This window comes from Chrysochloris asiatica, unplaced genomic scaffold (genome assembly GCF_000296735.1).
Source record: "Chrysochloris asiatica unplaced genomic scaffold, ChrAsi1.0 scaffold00032, whole genome shotgun sequence".
Classification (NCBI taxonomy): Eukaryota; Metazoa; Chordata; class Mammalia; order Afrosoricida; family Chrysochloridae; genus Chrysochloris; species Chrysochloris asiatica.
The window spans coordinates 6,950,278-6,970,473 of NW_006408550.1; the positions used below are offsets into that span (position 1 = coordinate 6,950,278).

At 38.9% G+C, this 20,196-nt stretch overlaps 1 protein-coding gene across 2 annotated transcripts in view; it reads left to right on the forward strand.

Moving 5' to 3' along the window:
* IFRD1 (interferon-related developmental regulator 1) overlaps window positions 1–20,196 on the forward strand; it is a 32,375-nt gene that overhangs the window by 8,633 nt on the left and 3,546 nt on the right. For both annotated transcript variants that reach the window (XM_006859289.1, XM_006859290.1), the window contains exons 5-10: window positions 1,562–1,719; window positions 5,118–5,168; window positions 5,250–5,428; window positions 5,514–5,622; window positions 13,027–13,161; window positions 16,337–16,465. In XM_006859289.1, coding sequence (XP_006859351.1) covers window positions 1,562–1,719; window positions 5,118–5,168; window positions 5,250–5,428; window positions 5,514–5,622; window positions 13,027–13,161; window positions 16,337–16,465 — 761 coding nt within the window. The remainder of the gene's footprint in view (window positions 1–1,561; window positions 1,720–5,117; window positions 5,169–5,249; window positions 5,429–5,513; window positions 5,623–13,026; window positions 13,162–16,336; window positions 16,466–20,196) is intronic.

The following is a 20,196-nucleotide window of genomic DNA, read 5'->3' on the forward strand; positions in this document are numbered from 1 at the left end:
ATGGCTAAACTTCGTCTCTCATACTTTGGACATGTTGTCAGGAGGGAACAGTCGCTGGAGAAGGATGTCATGCTAGTTAAGATGGAGGGTCAGAGAAAAAGAAGACCCCCCAACGAAATGGATCGGCCAGGTGGCATCATAAATGGCGTCAAGTGTGGCAACGATAGTGAGGTTGGCCCAGGATCAGACATTGTTTCGTTCTGCTGTGCATGGGGTCGCTATGAGTCGGTTTTGACTTGATGGTACCTGACAACAGCAACATTATGACAGAAAGGCTGGAAAACGTGCATCGATGCAAACAAAGTGTTAAGAGCAACAACCAGAAGCAACCCAACCCTGTTTCATTTTGTGAGTGTTCTATAATGTCGATCCTGTATTCTTCTGTGCTTATGTAAAACATTGATCATTCTTAATGGGAGACATGCTATTTACAGGACCTCCCTTGGTACATTTGAATTCTAGAACTTTGTATAGAAATGATAGGAAAAATTCATAGGACTTTATGAATTTGAGTCCTGAAGGATTTAATGCCATCAGACTTGCAACTTTAGAAACTACCAAAATAAAAATAAAAAGATTTGGGGCTGTTGATTTATTTTGTCAACTCATGTTTCTAGCACCAAAAATGTAGGAAATTAACATTAAACATGCTCCTTTATATTGAATGAACTTGACTTTCATGTCCCTATTTTTCTGTTTTGCCTCAGATGAAAGCTTGTTTTATCTAATCCACTCCTTACTGTGGGAATAAGGACAAGTGAGACTGATACGAGGTTGCATAACTTGTTTGTTGTTCAGGTGATAACAGAACCAGCTTTTAAAGAAATATCCATTCTTAAAGGTGTTTTACATGGAATTGTCTCAGAAAATGCATAGTTTCACTAGGTGGTCTTTAAAAATTTCAGTGTTCCTATTTGATAATTTGATAATTTTGGTAATTTATCATATAATATTTAAGTCTAATATTTGCATAAATCTTTTGGTGTCAACAATTGTAAAAAGATTTGTATTTACCTTTACAGAAAGAAATGTATTGTACGTTTTAAGGAATAGGCTGTGTACAGAATAGCCTGTAGTATTTGGGAGATTAAGACATGAGCTACTTATACACAATGCATATGAGTGCATAAAGAAGTTGGAAGGTAGAAATGGGCTAAAAACAAATTTTTGTTGAATTGTTATGGTACTGCTTAAAAGTAGTTAATCTCTGTTTTACAGATAAATGGGTTAATAGAATGAGAATAATAAATAAAAGGCCATTTGACTAATATGTTGTCAAATCTGGGATTTGAATGAGTTCTGTTTCCAAAATGTCACCTCTTAAGTTTACTGGGTTTTTATAACTTTATATCAAAGCCTGAGGCACAGAAGGTTTTTATAAATGGTACCTACTGTTTTGAAATTGAATAAATTTGAAGAATTGCTGTTATCTGAGGAGACTTGGAAAGTTTGAAGAAAAATTCCATTGTCTTTTAACTCCAGTTTTACAAGAAGCTTCCTTGTATTTTAGTTAGTCTCCTTTCAAACACTTTGTCATAGTTGTGCCTTATGTCTTTCATAGGCAAGAGTGATGAGCAGCGGGCTGCCGCAGCATTGGCATGCGTTCTTTGTATTCAGCTGGGCCCCGGGATTGAAAGTGAAGAGATCTTAAAAACTCTTGGCCCAATCCTAAAGAAAATAATTTGTGATGGAGCAGCTAGTATCCAGGCTAGGCAAACAGTAAGTATAAGATTTGAGGTTTTAAGATTTATAGATCTAGGTAAGCATAACACTCAGACATTCTGATGAAGAACCTTGGAAAACAGCATTTTTACAAATCTTAGGTTTTTATTAATATTCTTTTGTCATTGGTCTTTCAGTTTTACTGAGCTCTAATATGACAACTTTTGTTGTTAAGTGCTGTTGAGTCGGTTCCAACCCATAGCGACAACTGCTTTTTTTGTATTTTATGAAACTTCATGAAACATCTCATATAGAATAAATTTCTATTGTCTTTAAAGTTGAAGATCATATTTAAAAAACTATACTGGGTTATTTAGGATGATTGCAAGTTTAAACTGGAACTTGAAATATTCTAGATACTTATTGTTTATTGATTAAAATGCCAGTTTTCTGCTTATTGACAATTTTTTACCTTTTTGGCTGCCTTGTCAGGAAGTTCAATGCTGTATTTACATGGCTGGATCTGGGTAGATGTAGACAATGCTGAAATTGACGTGTGAAATGTTCATGTCGTTTTGGGTTTTGAGGACGGTGTATTTTTATGCTATTCTTTACTTGATTTTCGATTGTGGTTTAAAAATTGGGGGGGTCTTTGTTTTATTTTGATGTACTAATGAACAGTGATTTAAATGATCACATGAACATACTTTGTTGTATCACAGAAACGTAGGAAGCATTCTTAGTGGATTATTTGTGAAGTAATGTGAATAGTAAGCGGTCTTCCTAACAAGTTGAACTAGTTCATTGTTTTCCCAGTCTACAGTTCATTTTTGTTGAAATTCTGATTTTTCAAATTAGGGTTATCTTTAGGCTTATTTAGCAAGCTCTGGTAGCATAGTGGTTACGAATTGGGCTTTGAACCTCAGGGTCAGCAGTTCGAAACTACCAGCTGCTCTGCGGGAGAAAGATGAGGCTTTCTGCTCCAGTAAAGATTTACAGCCTCGGTACAGGGTCACTATGAGTCAGAACCGACTCCACGGCACATAACTAACTTAACTTTAGGCTTATTTAATGTAAGTATCATTAACCTTTGTACTGGATACACCCTGGAATCTCTGTGACCTCGCATGAGTCACTGTTTCACCACCCAGTACAAGTTGGCAGGTCTCCACTGAGATCCCCTGAGCAGCTAGATAGGGAAAGCTAGATGAAGAGGCTGACGACAGTGGCCTGAGTACTTCCGTCTGTTCCTGACCCTCAGCTTGCCCAACTGTGGAGGCCTCACTGCCCTGGAAGAAACATACAGGAGTTTGTGAGTTGGTAGATATCTAGGTCCTCAAGTAGTTAGTTCTAAGATGTTTCATTAGCTTTTGTTCCTTACATTTTCACTTCAGACACTTTACCATAGAAGATATTTAGATGACCAGCAAACACATGAATAAATAAATGCTCGCTATCATTAGCCATTGTAGAGATATAAATCAAAACGAGATTATCATCTCAGCCCAACATTAATAGCAAAGTTCAAAAGTTCAGAAAACAACAAATGCTGGTGAGGCTGTAGGAGGACTGAAACCCTAACAGTGCTGGTGGCATTGTAAAATGGTGTCACCACCAGGGAAAGCAGCATGGCTCTTGTTTAAAAGTTGGAAATAGAACTGCCGTCTGATCCAGTCCCCACTGCTGGGTGCACATCCTAGAGAAATCAGAGCTGTGACACGAATAGATACATACACACCCATGTTCATTTAACACTGTTCACAGTAGCAAAAAGATGGAAACAGCCTAAATGCCGACGTTTGAAGGATGCTGATTTTGCTCTAGAGTGAAATGATTAAATAGGCAGATGTGACTTCAGATTCCAGTTGGGCCAATCTTGGCTCTGTAATAATTTAAAATCTCAACAGTTTATTTTTCCATTTTATAGTAATGGCTAGTATTCTTTATGGGTTTCCAAGTGAAAAGTATCTTCTGGTGTGGTGCTGTAGGATAGTATTGGATTGCAAACCACCGCATGGTTGGCATTTCAAACACGTCAGCTGTTCCTCGCAAAGAGTTAACCAAACAGGCCTGAGACTGGCATATATATATATAGAGAAAGAAACCTGATTGCAAGGTTACTCTTGGTTGGGTTCCTATCATTCCCTGATAAAAGAGAGGCTCACGTGCGCTAAGTGTTTGTGCAAACGTGGTCCTTGCTGAACACCTGCTTTCCGTCTCTGAGCTGGAATTTTGGTATGGACCTGTCAGAGCATGCCTACATGACCAGCACCTACTCAAAACCCTGGGCACCGAGTCTCTGCTGAGCTTCCGTGGTAGACCACGTTTGTACATGTATGCCTCCACTGGGAGGCGACCCTTAGGAACTTGTGCCTGCTTTCCTCCAGACTTCATTCACTTGCCCTGTGTCCCTTTTCCTTGTACTCCTTTTGTTTTGTATACTTCACTGTAGTAAAGCTTAAAAAAAGAATATAAATAGTTTTAAAAACTTATAAATCTATAACAAGTTTAGTGGATTTTAATTGTATTTTTGGAAAGAATACGCTTCCTTATCTCAAATGTACAAACCTCATCTCTGCTCTGAGGTGGAGTTGAAGCTGGTAGTGATCTGGTAGGCACCTGTGTTGTGAAATTCTGTCAACTCAGTTCCAACTCAAAGCGACCCTGGTGAGTGGTTTTAAAGAGCAGCTTGTGGGTTTGAACCACTGACCTTGTAGTTAATATTACAATGTTTATTCTACAGCACCATACCAGGACTCCTTAGCCATCTATTGTTGTTAAGTGCCATCAAGTTGGTTCCGACTCACAGTGACCCTGCATTAGATTTCCCAGGAGTGGCTGGTGAGCTTGAACTGCCGGTCTTGCGATTCATACTGTCTTTGCAGTCCAGCGCATTACCCACAGCGCCACACCAGGAGTTTTAGGCATCTGTAGAACATACAAAAAGGAAGATAACTAGTTCTTCCTTTTCAAATGCTTCACTACCTTAAAGAAATCTGGCAGTCTAAATCATAGGCTTTGGAACAGAATGGATTTAGGAATATGTATTTCATTTTCACCCACTGTCTTTTTTTCAATTTTGTAATAAAGGAAGACCCAAAAGAAAGGGAATAAGTTTGCTAAAGTTGTGCTTTACAGTGTGAATTTGTACAGTGAGAGGAGCGCTGGGGCTGAAGCCCACTTTATAAGGTTCTTTCTCTCATTTCACACTATCCTTACTTGGGACCTACTATAATCGTATGGACTTGTGGTGTGGCAATGTAGAATCAGCACTGGACTGTGAACCACAAAGTGGGCAGTTCAAACCCACAAGGTACACCTCAGCAACCCTATACAGGGTTGATATGAGTTGAAATCGACCTGATGGTACTTAACAAGATAATTTTACAGTTGAGAAGTAAAATGTAGAATTAATAAGTAATAAAATCCTAAACTTTCTATTTTCCTTTCTTTAGTGTGCAACTTGCTTTGGTGTTTGCTGTTTTATTGCCACAGAAGACATTACTGTAAGTATAAACCTTTGACTCTAGTTATTTGCATATATCTAATTCACGATAGTTATCTTACTTGATATTCTTATGTATTAGGAGCTGTATTCCACCCTCGAATGCTTGGAAAGTATCTTCACCAAATCATATCTGAAAGAGAAAGACACTAATGGTCTCTGCAGCAGCCCTAACACAGTGCTGCATGTCAGCGCGCTTCTGGCGTGGACCTTGTTACTGACCATTTGCCCCATCAATGAAGTGAAGAAAAAGCTTGAGATGTATGTAGTTTTAGTTTCATATTTTATAAAACATTTAGTGGCATAATTAGTCATGTTCACAAATTAATAACGAACTCTTTTTCAGGCATCTGCATAAGCTTCCAAGCCTCCTCTCATGTGATGATGTAAACATGAGAATTGCTGCTGGAGAATCTTTGGCACTTCTGTTTGAGCTGGCCAGAGGGATGGAGAGTGTAAGTATCTGATTGGTGGCGGAAGGAAGTTATGTTTCAAGGACCTTGATTCTCTCATGATTCTCTCATTCCAAGTAAGAATTGGGTGGTGGCTGTGGAGTGTGGCCAGCTTTGGACCTAGGGACACGCTACACTGCTGCTTGGCAGTGCCAATAGAATACTTTGAGATTATAGCCAATAGTGATTGGTAGAGCTGTAGCTGAGCAGGATTACTTTTCATTGTCTATAGAATTGAAGTTTAGGTTATTTTCTACTACTCATGGAAAGAGTGGCGTCTATTAGAATCTGTATGGAAGTGCTTGTGTTTCTCAGACACAGGACACATTAAGGTAATTCATACATGGATGCTTAGTTTTTTTTATAGCTACCATAACAATACATGCAAAGCAGGTGGCTTTAAAGAACCAAAGTTGATTTCCTTGGGGTCCTGTCAGGCCTTTCTCCTAGATTCTGGTGACAGCCAGCACACCTTGCCAGTTCTTTACTGTACATAGATGCATCTGCCTCTGTTGTCACATGGGGTCTCCCTCTGTGTGTCTCTGTCTGTACTTACTTTGTTTGTAAGTTACTGCTCAGAAGGGTCGAGGTTTAGGATGCACCTATACTCCAGTATGGCTCCTTGGTTGCTGGTGTTTGGGTGCCATCAGGGTGATTCCCACCCATAGTGACCCCATGTGACAGTAGAACTACTCTAGGGTTTTCCTGGCTGTAAGCCTTATGGAAGCAGATTGACAGGTCTTTTGCTGAGTGGGTCCCAACCTTTTGTTCACAGCTGAGCACATAATCCTTATTTTCAAACAGGAACACATTTACTAGTTTAGTATGGTAGTTAGGACTTCAACATATATTTTGGGGGGTGTAATTCAGTCTTTAACACATACTTTATAATATCAGATCATTAGATGAAATACTAAGTGAGCTTATGAGGGTGCTTTATAAAGTTCATAGAAAAATCTCATCTTTTAGTCCCATTTTCCATAAACTTTTTGAATTCACCTCATGAATTTGGACTCAAGTGAGTTTAGTTTTTGTTGTTTTAATTTCTCTAAGCCAGAGGGGGGAATAAACATGGCCCTATCTGTATAGAAAGCACTGGATTACTAACCCACAAGTTAAGCAGTTCAAGCTTAACAGCTACTCCTTGGAAACCCTACACAGGATCACTTTGAGTCGGAACCCACTTGATGGCACTTTGTAACAACAGCTATATACTTGGGGATGAGCTTTACCATTCGCTTGTCCACCGTCTGTAGTCACTGATGGTAGTTACTGTTTGTTTGACTCCTCAGTGTATTGGAGTTGGTGATAGAGTAGAGTGAGCACCCATCCTGCTTTGCCTAGTCCGGTCCATTGTTGTCACGGATAGTCCTGTGTCTTAGGAAACTTCTCCCAAGTGAACTGGGACATTTGATCACTTTAGTGCGTGACCTCTATTCTAAAGGTTAAAGAGCTCTGTTGGTTCTGTAGTTAAGCACTCTGCTGCTAACTGAAAGTTTGGTGGTTTGAACCCATCAGCTGCTCCAAGGGAGAAAAATGAGGCCTTCTGTTCTCATAAAGATTTTCAGTCTCAGAAAACCCTAAGGCCTAATTCTATTCTGCCCTAGTGGGTTTCTGCGAGTCAGAATTGACTCAATGGCAATGCTTTTGGGGTTTTTTTGTTGGTTTGTTTTTGTCCTTAGGCTTACCCAAAGAAATGCCTGAAATATTAGAGCTGGGAGAGGGGAAATGTTTTAAAATCTCTGCTTCAGATAGCATGCTGATTTTTAAAACTGAAGAGCAGCTCTTACTGCCTTCACACCGAATCCATAGATAGTGTCCCATTAACAAGGAAAATCTGATCAGGAAACTCAAACTGGAAATGTTGCTGACCTTGAATTATTCACTAGATGCTTATAAATTGGAAACTAATTCTGCAGTTTAGGAGGCTATTTAATAGTTCATAATTCCATTTAGGATTAATACAGGATTCCTGTTGACCTGCCATGTTTAGTCCTCTCATTCCATTCTAGGTCTGTGTTTGGAAATTGATTGGTCCATTCTAGGTCTGTGTTTAGAAATTGATTGGTCAGTACTGGTGTCAGTGCCATCAAGTCAGTTCTGTCTCATAGCAAGCCAGTATAAACTTGTAGGTTTGAACCACTGATCTTTCGCTTAGCAGTACATTGCTTATCCTACAGTGCCACACCAGTTCTTAAAACTTCTTTTAAGCATCTTTCCTCACATCCCTTCATCCCCCTTTTTGGAACAATAGCAAGTATTTTGGAAAGTAAGTTAGTGCTGCCAGTAGGTAATTGTTCTTCTCATTATGAGAAATTGTACTCAAGTTTAGCTAGCAGGTGAATTTTACTGAACTACTTAATGGGTCCTTAACTTCAAGGCAAATAAACCTGATGCCCCAGTGTTTATCCTGTGTTATTCACTGGTAGAGATAGCAATTTATTTCTTTTCTTTTTCTTTTGACATACATCTTAAATTGAAGTAACAGTGCAATTTAAGTTATGCATGTTGATTTTATTTAAATTGTATAAACATATCATTTGCTTGTGTATGTGCTGGGGTGGTGGTGATGGGGCTTAATTATAGAATGTTCAAAAATTAAACGAGGGTTGATGAATACCTAGGGAATTGTAAAGGAGGATTCTTGTAGCAAATGTTTAAGTGTCGTTGAGTCATAGTGACCCTGGAGAGGGTTTCTAAGGAGCTCCTGGTGGGTTTGAACCACCGACCTTGTGGTTGGCAGTCCAGTGCTTATTCTACATCACCATACTTTGAACCTTTTGCTTACATAATTGCTCTGTGATACTAACCCAGGAATCTAAACGTGTGATGAATTATGTCTGGGAGACCTAGAGGAACAACTTCCACAGAGCTGATACTTGAATTGATTTTTACCGAATGAGATGGTAAACATTAATGACAGCTGTTCACTGTTGAAATTAAGATGATTAATATTTGATGTGTACTCTTGTGGCTTGCTGTGCATGTTTGCTGTACAACTGAGTAGACACTGGAGCCACACTGCCAAGAAGTAGATCTTTCCCACGTTCACTAGTTGAATGACCTTGGGCAACTTCTCAATGCCTTCATGTCCTTTAAAGTTACAGTAACTTTCTCCATCCATGGGATTGCTGAGAGCACTTACTACTCAAGTACCACGCTGTTTGAGCAGTACTATACTACTATATAGTACTATACTACTTGAGTAGCAAGTACTATACTATTACTTAATTGAGTATTGCCTCCTCCCTACCAAAAGTTTAGTTGTGACCTTTTAGGAACTCTGTGGTAACTTAAGGAGTCCTAGTGTGGTGCTGTGGGATAAAGCACTGGTCAGTGGGTCAAACTCATAGTGATAAGGTTTCCAAGAAGTGGGTCAACCAGCCACTTCTTGGAAACCTTATCACTATGAGTCACTATGAGTTGGAACTGACTTGAGAGCACTTAACAAGAACATGGTAACTTAAAATAACACAAAGACAATGTGGTAGTAGAATTATGGATCTTGGATGGGGAAGGTTGCATGATGATCTGGCTCAAGCCTGTCTCTAGAAAATATATGGCAATACAGTATATACCTGGAGTGCTGATGTGGCACTGTAGAATAAGCACTGGACTGACGGCAAGGTAGGCAGTTTCTCCTTGGAAACACAATACAGGGTTGCTGGGAGTGAGAACTTGACTGAATGGCACTTAACAAAATCAGCACAGTATATAGCCCGACTCCCCATCTAACGTGACAGAGAAGTGATACAGCAGAGAAAAAAGGAATGAGGTGAATATATCAAGTTCTGGATGCTAGAAGCTGACACCAAGGTGTTGGCAGGCCTATGGTGTCACTGCAGGCTCTAGTGGAAATCTTTTCTTGCCTTTTCGAGTTTCTGGTGATTACTGGCCATCTGTAGCATCTTTAGGCTTATAGGTGCATCACTCCATTCTCTGCCACGTAATCACATGGTCTTTCTCTGTGTGTATCTTCTTATAAAGACATAAAGACACCAGTCCTGTGGATTTAATACATTGTTACCATATCATAATTAACTAAGTACATATATGAAGACCCTGTTTCCATTTCTGGATTCCTTTTCCTATGTCTTAGATTTTCTTTCTTTTTCTGAAAGAACAGGTTTGAGATAATTTTTCCTAAAGTATTTTATGTTATTTTTCCAAAGTTTTAGTACCATATTGAATTCAGTGATTCACAGACTAACCTAGACTGAATTTTCTTGTGTTATGACAGGTATCTTATACACTGTAAAATATTTAGCAGCATCCCTGACCTTAATCCACTAGATACTATTAAACGTTTCTCTGCCTAAAGTCTTGACAACCAAAAATGTCTGCAGAAAATTATTCACAGTTGGGAATTATTAGGGCTAGTTTCCAGACCTTACAACAGATTAAGGTAATGTGTAGAATTTTAATTTTTTACTTGCTCATCTGGAGATACACACATTTATACAAAGGGACTTCAAAAAGTTCATAGAAAATAACGGTGTCTTTTAGTTACATTTTTTCCATGAACTTTTGGAAGGCCCTCATATGAAAAATAACTTGGCATCAGAATTAAAGGAAGACTCTTCAGCAACCTGTGATACGCAGATGACACCACCTTGCTTGCTGGAAACAAGAGGACATGAAGTATGGATTGCACCTCAGTGTAAAGAAAATGAAAATCCTCACAACTGGACCAGTAAATAACATCATGATGAACAAAAAAGGTGGAACATGTCAAAGATTTCATTTTACTTATAGCAGTCAAGAAATCAAACTACATATTGCATTAGGCAAATATGCTGCCGAAGACCTCTTTAAAGTGTTAAAAAGCAAGATGTCACTTTGAGGACTAATGTGCGCCTGACCCAACCCGTGGTATTTTTAATTGCCTTATATGTGTGGGAAAACTGGATAGTGAATAAGGAAGACCATAGAAGAATTGATGCATTTGAATTATGAATATGCCATGGACTGCCAGAAGAATAAACAAGTAAGTGTTGGAAGAAGTATGGCCAGAGTGCTCCTTGGAAGCAAAGATGGCGAGATTTCTTCTCTTGTACTTTGGATGTGCTGTCAAGAGGGACTAGTTCCTGAAGAAGGACATCATATTGGTAAAATGAAGAGTCAGTGAAAAACAGGAAGCCCCTTGGTGCAGTGGATTAACATAGTGGCAACAACAGTGGGCCTCCAACATGACAGGTTTGAAAATGGCAGAGGACTGGGCAGTGTTTCATTCTGTAGTATGTAAGGCCACTGCGAATGGGAATTGGCTTGACAGTAAGAACTATCAACACTTATGGAAGCAGCAGTCAAGAAATCAAACGACGTATTGTATTAGGCAAATCTGCTGCACAAGACCTTTTTATAGTGTTGAAGAGCAAAGATGTCAGCTTGAGGACTAAGGTGCGCCTGACCCAAGCCATAGTATTTTCAATAACCTCATATACATGTGAAAGCTGGACAGTGAATAAGGAAGATTGTAGAAGAATTGATGCTTTTGAGTTATGGTGTTGGAGGAGAATATTGAAAGTGCCATGGGCTGCCAAAAGAACTGTTAGATCCGTTTTGGAAGAAATGCAACCAGAGTGGTCCTTAGAGGCCAAACATGACCAAACTTCGTCTCATACTTTGGACATTGTCAGGAGGGACTAGTCGCTGGAGAAGGATATCATATTTGGTAAGGTGGAAGGTCAGAGAATAAGAGAAAGATCCCCAACGAGATGGATTGGCCAAGTGGCAACATTGATGAACTCAAGCGTGGCAGCAGTAGTGAGGTTGGCCCAGGATCGGGCAGTGTTTCTTTCTGCTGTACATGGGGTTGCTATGAGTTGGTACCGACTCGATGGCACCTAACAACAACAACCAACAGCATATACATACACGCTCTAATTTATTTTTGGATAAAACTTACGTTTATGTTACTAAAAAAGAAAAAGCAGCGGATAAAATTTATAAGAAGTTACCATTCCCTGAAATATGTTTCTGTAACTATTTCCATCTTATATGTATAATGACTTATAATTGTCTGTTCTAGAACTTTGGTTAGCTAAGTACCTTTTTTAGTCAGCTAAGTAACTTTGAACTATTTTAGTTTTTAATGTGATTGAAAAACATAGTTTGGTAATGAAAACATTGAACATAAAGAAATCTCTTAATTGTATAGCCACTTAAACTATAACAGGGAAGCTGATAGTCAATTATAGTAATAAACAAATAGGAATAACATTTTGTAGTTTCCCCAAAAGGGATTAAAGTATCATTGATGTTGTTAGATTCTGTTAAATGGATTCTGACTCATGTTGGAATTAGTCATGTGCTTTGGAGTTGGTTCCGACTCATAGCCACCCTGTATGGAATTTCCGAGGCTATAACTCTTTATAAGAGCAGAGAACCTCATTTTACTCCTGAAGAGTGGCTGGTAAATTTACACTGCTGACCTTGTAGCTAGCAGCCCAACTCATAACCCATTGTGCTACCAGAGCTCCTTGGTAGTTGGTGGTTATGTGTCGTGGAGTCAGTTTCGACTCATAGAGACCCTGTACAGGGTTTCTGAGGCTGTAAATCTTTATGGGAGCAGAAAGCCTTCATCTTTCTCCCGCGGTACAGCTGGTAGTTTCGAACTGCTAGCCTTGCGGTTCGCAGCCTGATTTGTAACCACTATGCTACCAGAGCTCCTTAGCACCCATGTAACTAACAGTAGATGTTGTTAAGTGCTGTCAAGTGGGTTCTGACCCATAGTGACTCTGTATAGGGTTTCTGAGGAGCTGCCCATTAGTACTTCAGTGTTTACAGAAGAAGATTGCCAGGTTTTTCTTCCAAGGAGCAGCTGATTGTGTTCAGTTGCTGAGCTTTATGCCAGCATTATATTGTTATAATATTAACCATTAACCACCAGAGCTCCTTAAAGTACTTTACTTAAAATAATCTAATCATCTTATTTATAGATGTAACATAAATGCTTTATTACTTATTTGAAATATAGCCTGTAAGTGAGAAATCAAGTACTTTAATGATAATTGGAATTCTGGGGGTGGGGCTTGGAGACTCGAGTAGCTGCCTTTTCTCTACTTGTTTGAAACACAGCTGATAGTTGATGTACATACAGTAGAAGCATAGTAAGTATTTGTTAAATGTATCTGGATATATTTCTTAAATGTATATGGATATACTTGGAAGGGATATAATATTGTTTGGCAGTAGTATATAATTTTGCAGTTAGTGTTTCTGCATTAAATTTGTGCATTAATATGACACATGTTTGGCCTTTGTGCCAAGATCTCTAGAGAGCTTGAAGATTTGTGTTGCTTTCTGCAGCATCTCTGGGTGATTTGCCAATGTAGACTGTTCTTTGTTAGCTCTAAAAGAGGCTGAAAAATACAACCACCAAACAGAATTGTTTCTCTTGACCAGGACTTTTTTTATGAAGACATGGAGTCTTTGACTCAAATGCTTAGGGCATTGGCTACAGATGGAAATAAGCACCGGGCCAAAGTGGACAAACGAAAGCAGCGGTCGGTATTCAGAGATGTTCTGAGGGCAGTGGAGGTAGGTCTCTTAAATACTATACTGTGATAGTAACTCATTTTGAAATTAACCTTGACATTCTGTTGATTGAACTTAACCTTTGAGCAAAATAATTTTCTCTCTGAGCAAAGTTTATTTTTGTTTATACACTGTAGATGCAAATGATATAGCAAAACATTTCCCATTTCATTTTTTACACATACAATTTATTCAGTGATAGTGTGTTCATTTTGTACAACTATCACTATTCCATTACCCTTGTCAGAACTCACCAAACAGCTTTTAAACAATATAAGACTTTTAGACACAGGAAATGTTGTGCTGATGTCTTAGAGGTACTTTTTACGTTTGAATAAAACTAAAAGTTCCAGAGTGGTAAATTGCACCTTTGTGTACTTGTCATCATGTAAACAATGTTGCTTAACACATATATACTAGTTAAGTGCCATCGAGTCTGTTCTGATTCATAGCGAACCCTGTATAGGGTTTCCAATCTTTGCCGGAGCAGAAAGTCTCATCTTACACCTGCTATAATCATACTTAGTTTAGTGTTTTTTGTTGTTTTTAGTTTTGGTGCATGTAACAAGTTACTAGGACTCCTGGTGTGGCACTGTAGGATCAGCACTGGACTGCGAACCACAAGATTAGCAGTTCAAACCCACCAGCTGCTCCTCAGAAACCGTACATAGGATTGTTATGAATCAGAACCGACTCATTCACACTTACCAACCAGACAATAATTAACGGTGTACGGTTAATTTGGCATTTGTTACCTTCAAACAAAAACCATTATGGTTTTTCAAGGAGAGCAATTGCTAAAAACTGAAATAATCCGAACATCTTTACAAGGCCACTTAGAGCCGTTATCTGATGCATGAATTCCTTCTATAATCCTCTAACCTCTGCTTCAGTACACAGGGCAAATGAATTGATTTAGAAACCTTCAGGGAATGGAATGCCTGGCTACAATGAGCTTAGGATGAAGGTAGTCTCACTGTGGAGAATACTGTAAACTTGTTTATAATTGCTATATACTTACATATACATATACATATATAGTTTGTTTTTCCTAGTAAGAGATATTTCTTGGATTCAAAATGTAAATTTCTCAGGTTATTACCATTTGATATGGCTGTTCTTGAGTCTATAGTGGTATTCAACCTGTGGGGTGTGTGAAATTTTTAAATAGTAATTAACAAAGAGATGCTACGGCCCCACCCACTTTTGAAATGTTCTTATAATTTACTGAGTATGGCAGTACCCCCAAACCAGGCAAGCAGTTTTCTCAAGTTATCTCTGACTTATTCCTTTATTTTAATTTTGGGGATATTGTTGCCTATGAAGGTAAGATCACATGCCCTGAATTTTCTGAATGAGCCCTGTTTCCAATTTTTCATGTGATTCTCTCTGGGTTACCAATTGTAAAAGGCCCACAGGAGCTGACAAACCTAGTGATCCTCAGCCCAAGCCGGTCCCGGCACTCAGCTCTGATTACTCTGAGATACCCCGGCACCTTTCTCCCACTCTTGGGACCACCACTATCCTCTTCCTCATGACTTTTCCATATTCATGGTTCATCAAAGAATTAAGCATCTGGCATTTTTCTTTTAATTTTAAAATTTATATTGTTTTTAGATATAAGTGTACTTAGTAAATTAGGTTCCTAGTTAACAATTTCTATATAGTGGTATTTGGGTGGTCACAATGTGTCAACATTCTCTTTGGTTCTGTTCTGGTTGTTTCATTTCCATTAATCTAGCTTCCATGCCAGCATATCCTCTCCCCCTACCACCCCTCCGCCCGGCTCTTTTACGTTCTCATCTTTCCTTTAGGGTAAATATTGGCTTTCTGGTTTCATACAGGTTTTTTTTTTGTTAGTCAACTTACGAATTAGGCGAAGGTTTATAGTTCCGTTAATCAGTTTTATAATCTATAACTCATATACAGATGATTTTTTTTTTAGAGGAATACACTACCCAATGGTAATAATGTTTATTTTATGAACCAATCTGTTAAAGCTGATTGGTGTCCTGAATGTAGTTTCAATATAAAGTTTAAAGGGTACCTCAGGGTAATAGTCTGGGAAGTCTAATCTCTACTAGTTCAGTAAGCCCAGTTTTTTGTAAGCATTTGAGGTGTGTACTGTATGTTTTTCCCATTCTGTCTGGGATCATCTATTGTGTCCCTGGTTAGAATGATCAGTTGTGGTAGCCAGGTACCACCTAGTTCTTCTGGTCTCAGGAAAAATGAGGCTGTGGTTCTTACAGACGAGTTTCTTTAAATCTTTGGTTTAATGTAACCAGTTTTTATATTCATTATACCAAGCTCTGCCTCTATCCTGGATGGCTTCTCTACCCATTGTAAAAAATTGTAGTTTCTATTTGTTCCATGGACTTTATAATTCTGTTTCATTGGGGCCGCACTCCATGGCTATGGTATGCCTTAAATACAGATTTTTTAACGAGCTCTGGTAGTGTAGTGGTTACGAATTGGGCTGCGAACTGCAAGGTCAGCAGTTCGAAACTACCAGCTGTTCCGTGGGAGAAAGATGAGGCGTTCTGCTCCTGTAAAGATTTATAGCCTCGGAAACCCTGTACAGGGTCACTATGGGTAGGAACCAACTCCACGGCACACAGCCATAGCCATAGCCATAGTCAAATAAGGATTTTGGTAGAATTATTCTGTCTCTGAAATCTTACACTCCATTGTTTACCTCTCATTTTCGTAAAGTGCTCTTGAACCGCTAGCTGCTGGGCCTATCATTTTGGTTTTGGTCTGTTCCCTTCCTTCCCTAAATCCCTGCTGCTCATTATTTCAGTTGCTGCCTGGTGGTGGCATCTGTCTTTTTGCCTTGCCCTGCAAACCCCCATCATAGACCAGTGCAAATGTTTGATTCTTTTAAGTTTCCTGTGAATAAAAGGGAAACTAAAATCACAATAGTTTTGCCATTAATATTTATCCAAACCCAGCTATGTCTTCAGGTCACCCTGACTAGACAGATGGTACACTCTAACATATAGAGATATAGGGCAGTACCTTGAGGTCTTTTCACGTCTTGGGTATGGAGGTATAAATTTAAGCCATATTGTTCATTTATCTTAACAGTTATATGTCTGTTTGGAAATTGTGTTTACGTAGGATCTTTTAAGGTCATTTTAATTCTGCTTATAATTTTGGTTCTTTGTTCCTTGGCTAGGAACGGGATTTTCCAACAGAAACTGTTAAATTTGGTCCTGAGCGTATGTATATTGATTGCTGGGTCAAAAAACACACCTACGACACCTTTAAAGAGGTGCTTGGCTCAGGGATGCAGTACCATTTGCAAGTAAGTTGATGACATCCTTTCTATAAATCTGCTTTTTTTTGTGTATGGGAAAATTCCATTAACTTTTTTTTTTTTTCCTTTAAATGTTTTATTGTGAATTATGTGATAGTTTACATGGGAGAACATTAGTTTTACATTCATTCTATCATATATCGTCTCATTGCCATGGTTATAATCCCCTCTATGCAGTCCTTCCCCCTCTACCCCCCAGGTCTTCAGCACACAGTTGCTCTCCCTCTCTGGATCTAAAGTCTCCAGCTGCTCCAACGCTCCACGTCATCATCTCTGCCTCCATTTCAGGCATCACTGCTTCTCTGGGTAGGGTCCTGCTCTCTGCTCTTCTCCCTTGATGGTCCTAGGGACCTCTGCTCCTAGACTGAAAAGTTAATCACTCCCCTCCTTGTTATAAAACGTCTACCTTTACATTTCTGACCCTCACAATAAGTCCTGATAACAATTATTCACTGTTGTATCACAAAAGACCCGTCTGCATTTCATTGCATCAGCCCCACCTAGACAGATTGGATACTACTCACTGGAGATTCTACCTTCCTCCAGGTCCTCTGGATCTAGGTTCCCTCTTGAAAGCTTGTAAGCCAGTCACTTCTTGCCTTTGTAGCCCCCGCACCCCATTTTGGGTAGCCAATGTCCAAGTTGCCCATCCCTGTCTACTCTGTGTGTGGAAGGGGTGGGAATGATTCTTGCTGTAAGGAATTTTTCCCTCTTTTGAGCTACTGCTTCCATAGGTGTAGGTCAAGTTCATCAAATTGTATGAGAATACTTTTTTTTTTCCCTCTTTTTACTTCTGGTTGAGCTCTGATCATCCAGTAACTAAAGCCAGGATAAGTGGGTATTCGTATCTGCAAGTGTGGGTGTTCGTATGCATATGCCCTCTCTTATCAGCTGGACACTTCACTCTCCACTCTAGTCCTCTCTGGCTATGTCACTGACTCTGGGCCCAAGAGTCCCCAGGTCTTGCCACACTGCTGGCCAACCAGGTCTTCACCCGGGTTCACAGAAGTCTATTGAACGTTGTAGGGCTTAACTCACCGCTTCATTGCTGTTTTTCCCTCACTTCCCCTTATCAGTGTCGAGCGTGATCACCAACCACAGCGTGTATTCCCATTGAGTCTTAGTTTTGGAAGGGGGTTTGCCCTGAGGAGACCCGACCACTTGCCTTGATGTCCGTCTTCTGCCTATAACTGATTGCAATACCTAAAATGGGGCTACAACGTGCCCAGTGAAGGAGGCTTCCTGCGGAGCCTCTGCAATACGTAAGACTATAGGTGGAAGCCTGAACCACATCCAGATCTCCAGAGATGGGAAATTCCCACTTGAAAGGACAAGCAGACCAACCTGGAGTGGCTAGAAGAACAGAAGATACTTGTTGAAAGACAGACCTACAAGAAAAAATATAAAACAACATAGGCAGACCGACTGTTACTACAAGAACAAGCAACTTTTTTCTTAACTTTTTATTGTGAATTGAGTGAAGGCTTATAGATCATATCATCAGTTTTACATTCAATAAATCATATACTTTGCTTCCTTGCAATGGCTACAATCCTTTACATGCACCACTGGTTAACAGTATTTACTCCCATTCGCTTTAACTCTTACATTCCATCCTGTGTCTCCTGCTACCTTCATCTTTTCTCTGCTACCCTGTCACCCATATGAATATGTTAACATCTAGCCTGTGAATAATTTTCCTCCCACAGTAGCCATCACAGATTATTTCTTTTATCAAGAAAACCTTTTCTTAACTTTTCAGAACATTGATCTCATACAATATTCACCTTTTTGCAATTGATTATGCTAGTCACATAACATAACGTCCTCTAGGATCATCCATGTTGTGAGGGGTTTCACAGATTTATCATCATTCTTTAGCGTTGTGTCGTATTCCATTGTGTGTATGTATGTACCAAAGTTTGTTTATCCATTCCTCTGTTGGTAGGCATTTGGGCTGTCTCCATCTTTTGGATTTGTCTCTTACAGACAGCATATTGAAGAATACTGTATTCTTATCCATTCTGCTCTCTCTGTCTCTTGGCTGGTACGTTTAATCCATTTGCATTCAGTGTAATTACCAGTGAGTATGAATTGATTGCTGTCACTTTGCTGTGTGTATTTTTTGTGTGTGGTGCTGTAGGATTCTATGTTCTACATAATTTTCTGTGCTATTAGTGAGTTTTCTTATCATTTTCATTTCTGTTGTGTTAATGCTTACTAAATATTTCTGATTTTCCTCTTTTATTTTGCTATGCAGGTATATTCATTTTCTTTGAGGTTACCCCATGATTATTATTGCTTTTTCCCTTTTTAAAATAGTTTTGTTTTATATTGAAATCTACTGGATTTCCTTATCATTTGGAAGTTGTATATCCAGGTTTTGTAGTTGACTTCATCATAAATTGATCTTTCTTTCAGGTTTCTTATTTTTAGAGCTGTAGGCTTATTTTACTTTAAATACTTTTATATCTGGATTGAGTTTGAGTAGTGTTGTTATGGATGATAATCTCAGTTTGTTGCCTGCTGTTGTTGGTTCTCAGTCCAAAGAATACTTTTAGCATTTTTTGTAAAGTTGGTCTGGTTATTACAAATTCCTTTCATTTCTGTTTGTCAGGAAATGTCCTAATTTCGATGGTTGTATTTGAGGGACAGCTTTGCTGGGTATATGATTCTTGGTTAGCATTATTTTCCCCTTTCAAGAGTTTTGTATATGTCATCCCATTGCCCTCTTGCCTACCTGATTTCTGCTGAGAAATCAGAGCTTAGTCTTTTGGTTCTCTTTTATAGGTAACTTTCAATATTTCTCTAGCTACTCTCAGGATTCTCTACTTGTCTTTGGTTTTGAAAATTTTGATTATAATATGTCTTGGTGATTTTCTTTTGGGATCTACTCTGTTTAGTGTTTCTTTTTGGATCTACTCTGGTGTTTGTTCAGATTCCTGTATGCTTATCTTCTCTCTTTCATGTTAGGGAAGTTTTCTTCCAACAACTCTGGATAATTTTCCTCCAGAACAGGAAGAGACAATAAAAAGATATATCGTTAAGCTCATTAATTCAGGCTTCCATTGATTCACATCTGCTCTTTTACCCTTTAAATGTATTGTACATTTCTGAAATCTTACTATTAATCTGGATTTCACGTTTTATATTGTTTCAAAATAAATATGTCTTGTTTGTTCTTATAGTATTTTCCTGAGCTCTTCTAAAGTGTTTTCTGCGTCCTCCTTGCTTTTGCTGATCTGTCAATCTTTTGAAGGTACCAAAATATCATTCTTGTGAATTCTTTTTCAGTTAGTTCCATTATGTTTTCTTCCTCAGAAATGTTTTCTGGCTCTGTATTTTGGTCATTTGTTTGAACCAATCCCTCTTGTTTCTTAGTGTGAGCTAACATTATCTGTTGTCTCTTGGAATTGTGGGGTTGTTATATATGTATTTAATTTGTGATTGTTTATGTGTTCTTAGGGTCTCACCAACTGTTTCATGTGGGTTTAGTTAGATAAATAATGGGTGTACACTGCTCTTGTTCGCTGTTCATGCACTTCAGTTTAGGGTGGGTTAGCTGGTATTGGCTGCTGTTGACCAGGCAGCATAGGAACTGGTATTGGCTCTTTCCCAGTGTGTGGAGCTGCAAAAGTACAGTTTTGGTTGGGCTGTATGAACATGGTTGTGGTCTTTTGGTTGGCAAAGAGAAAACCACTCACACACACACAAGAAAA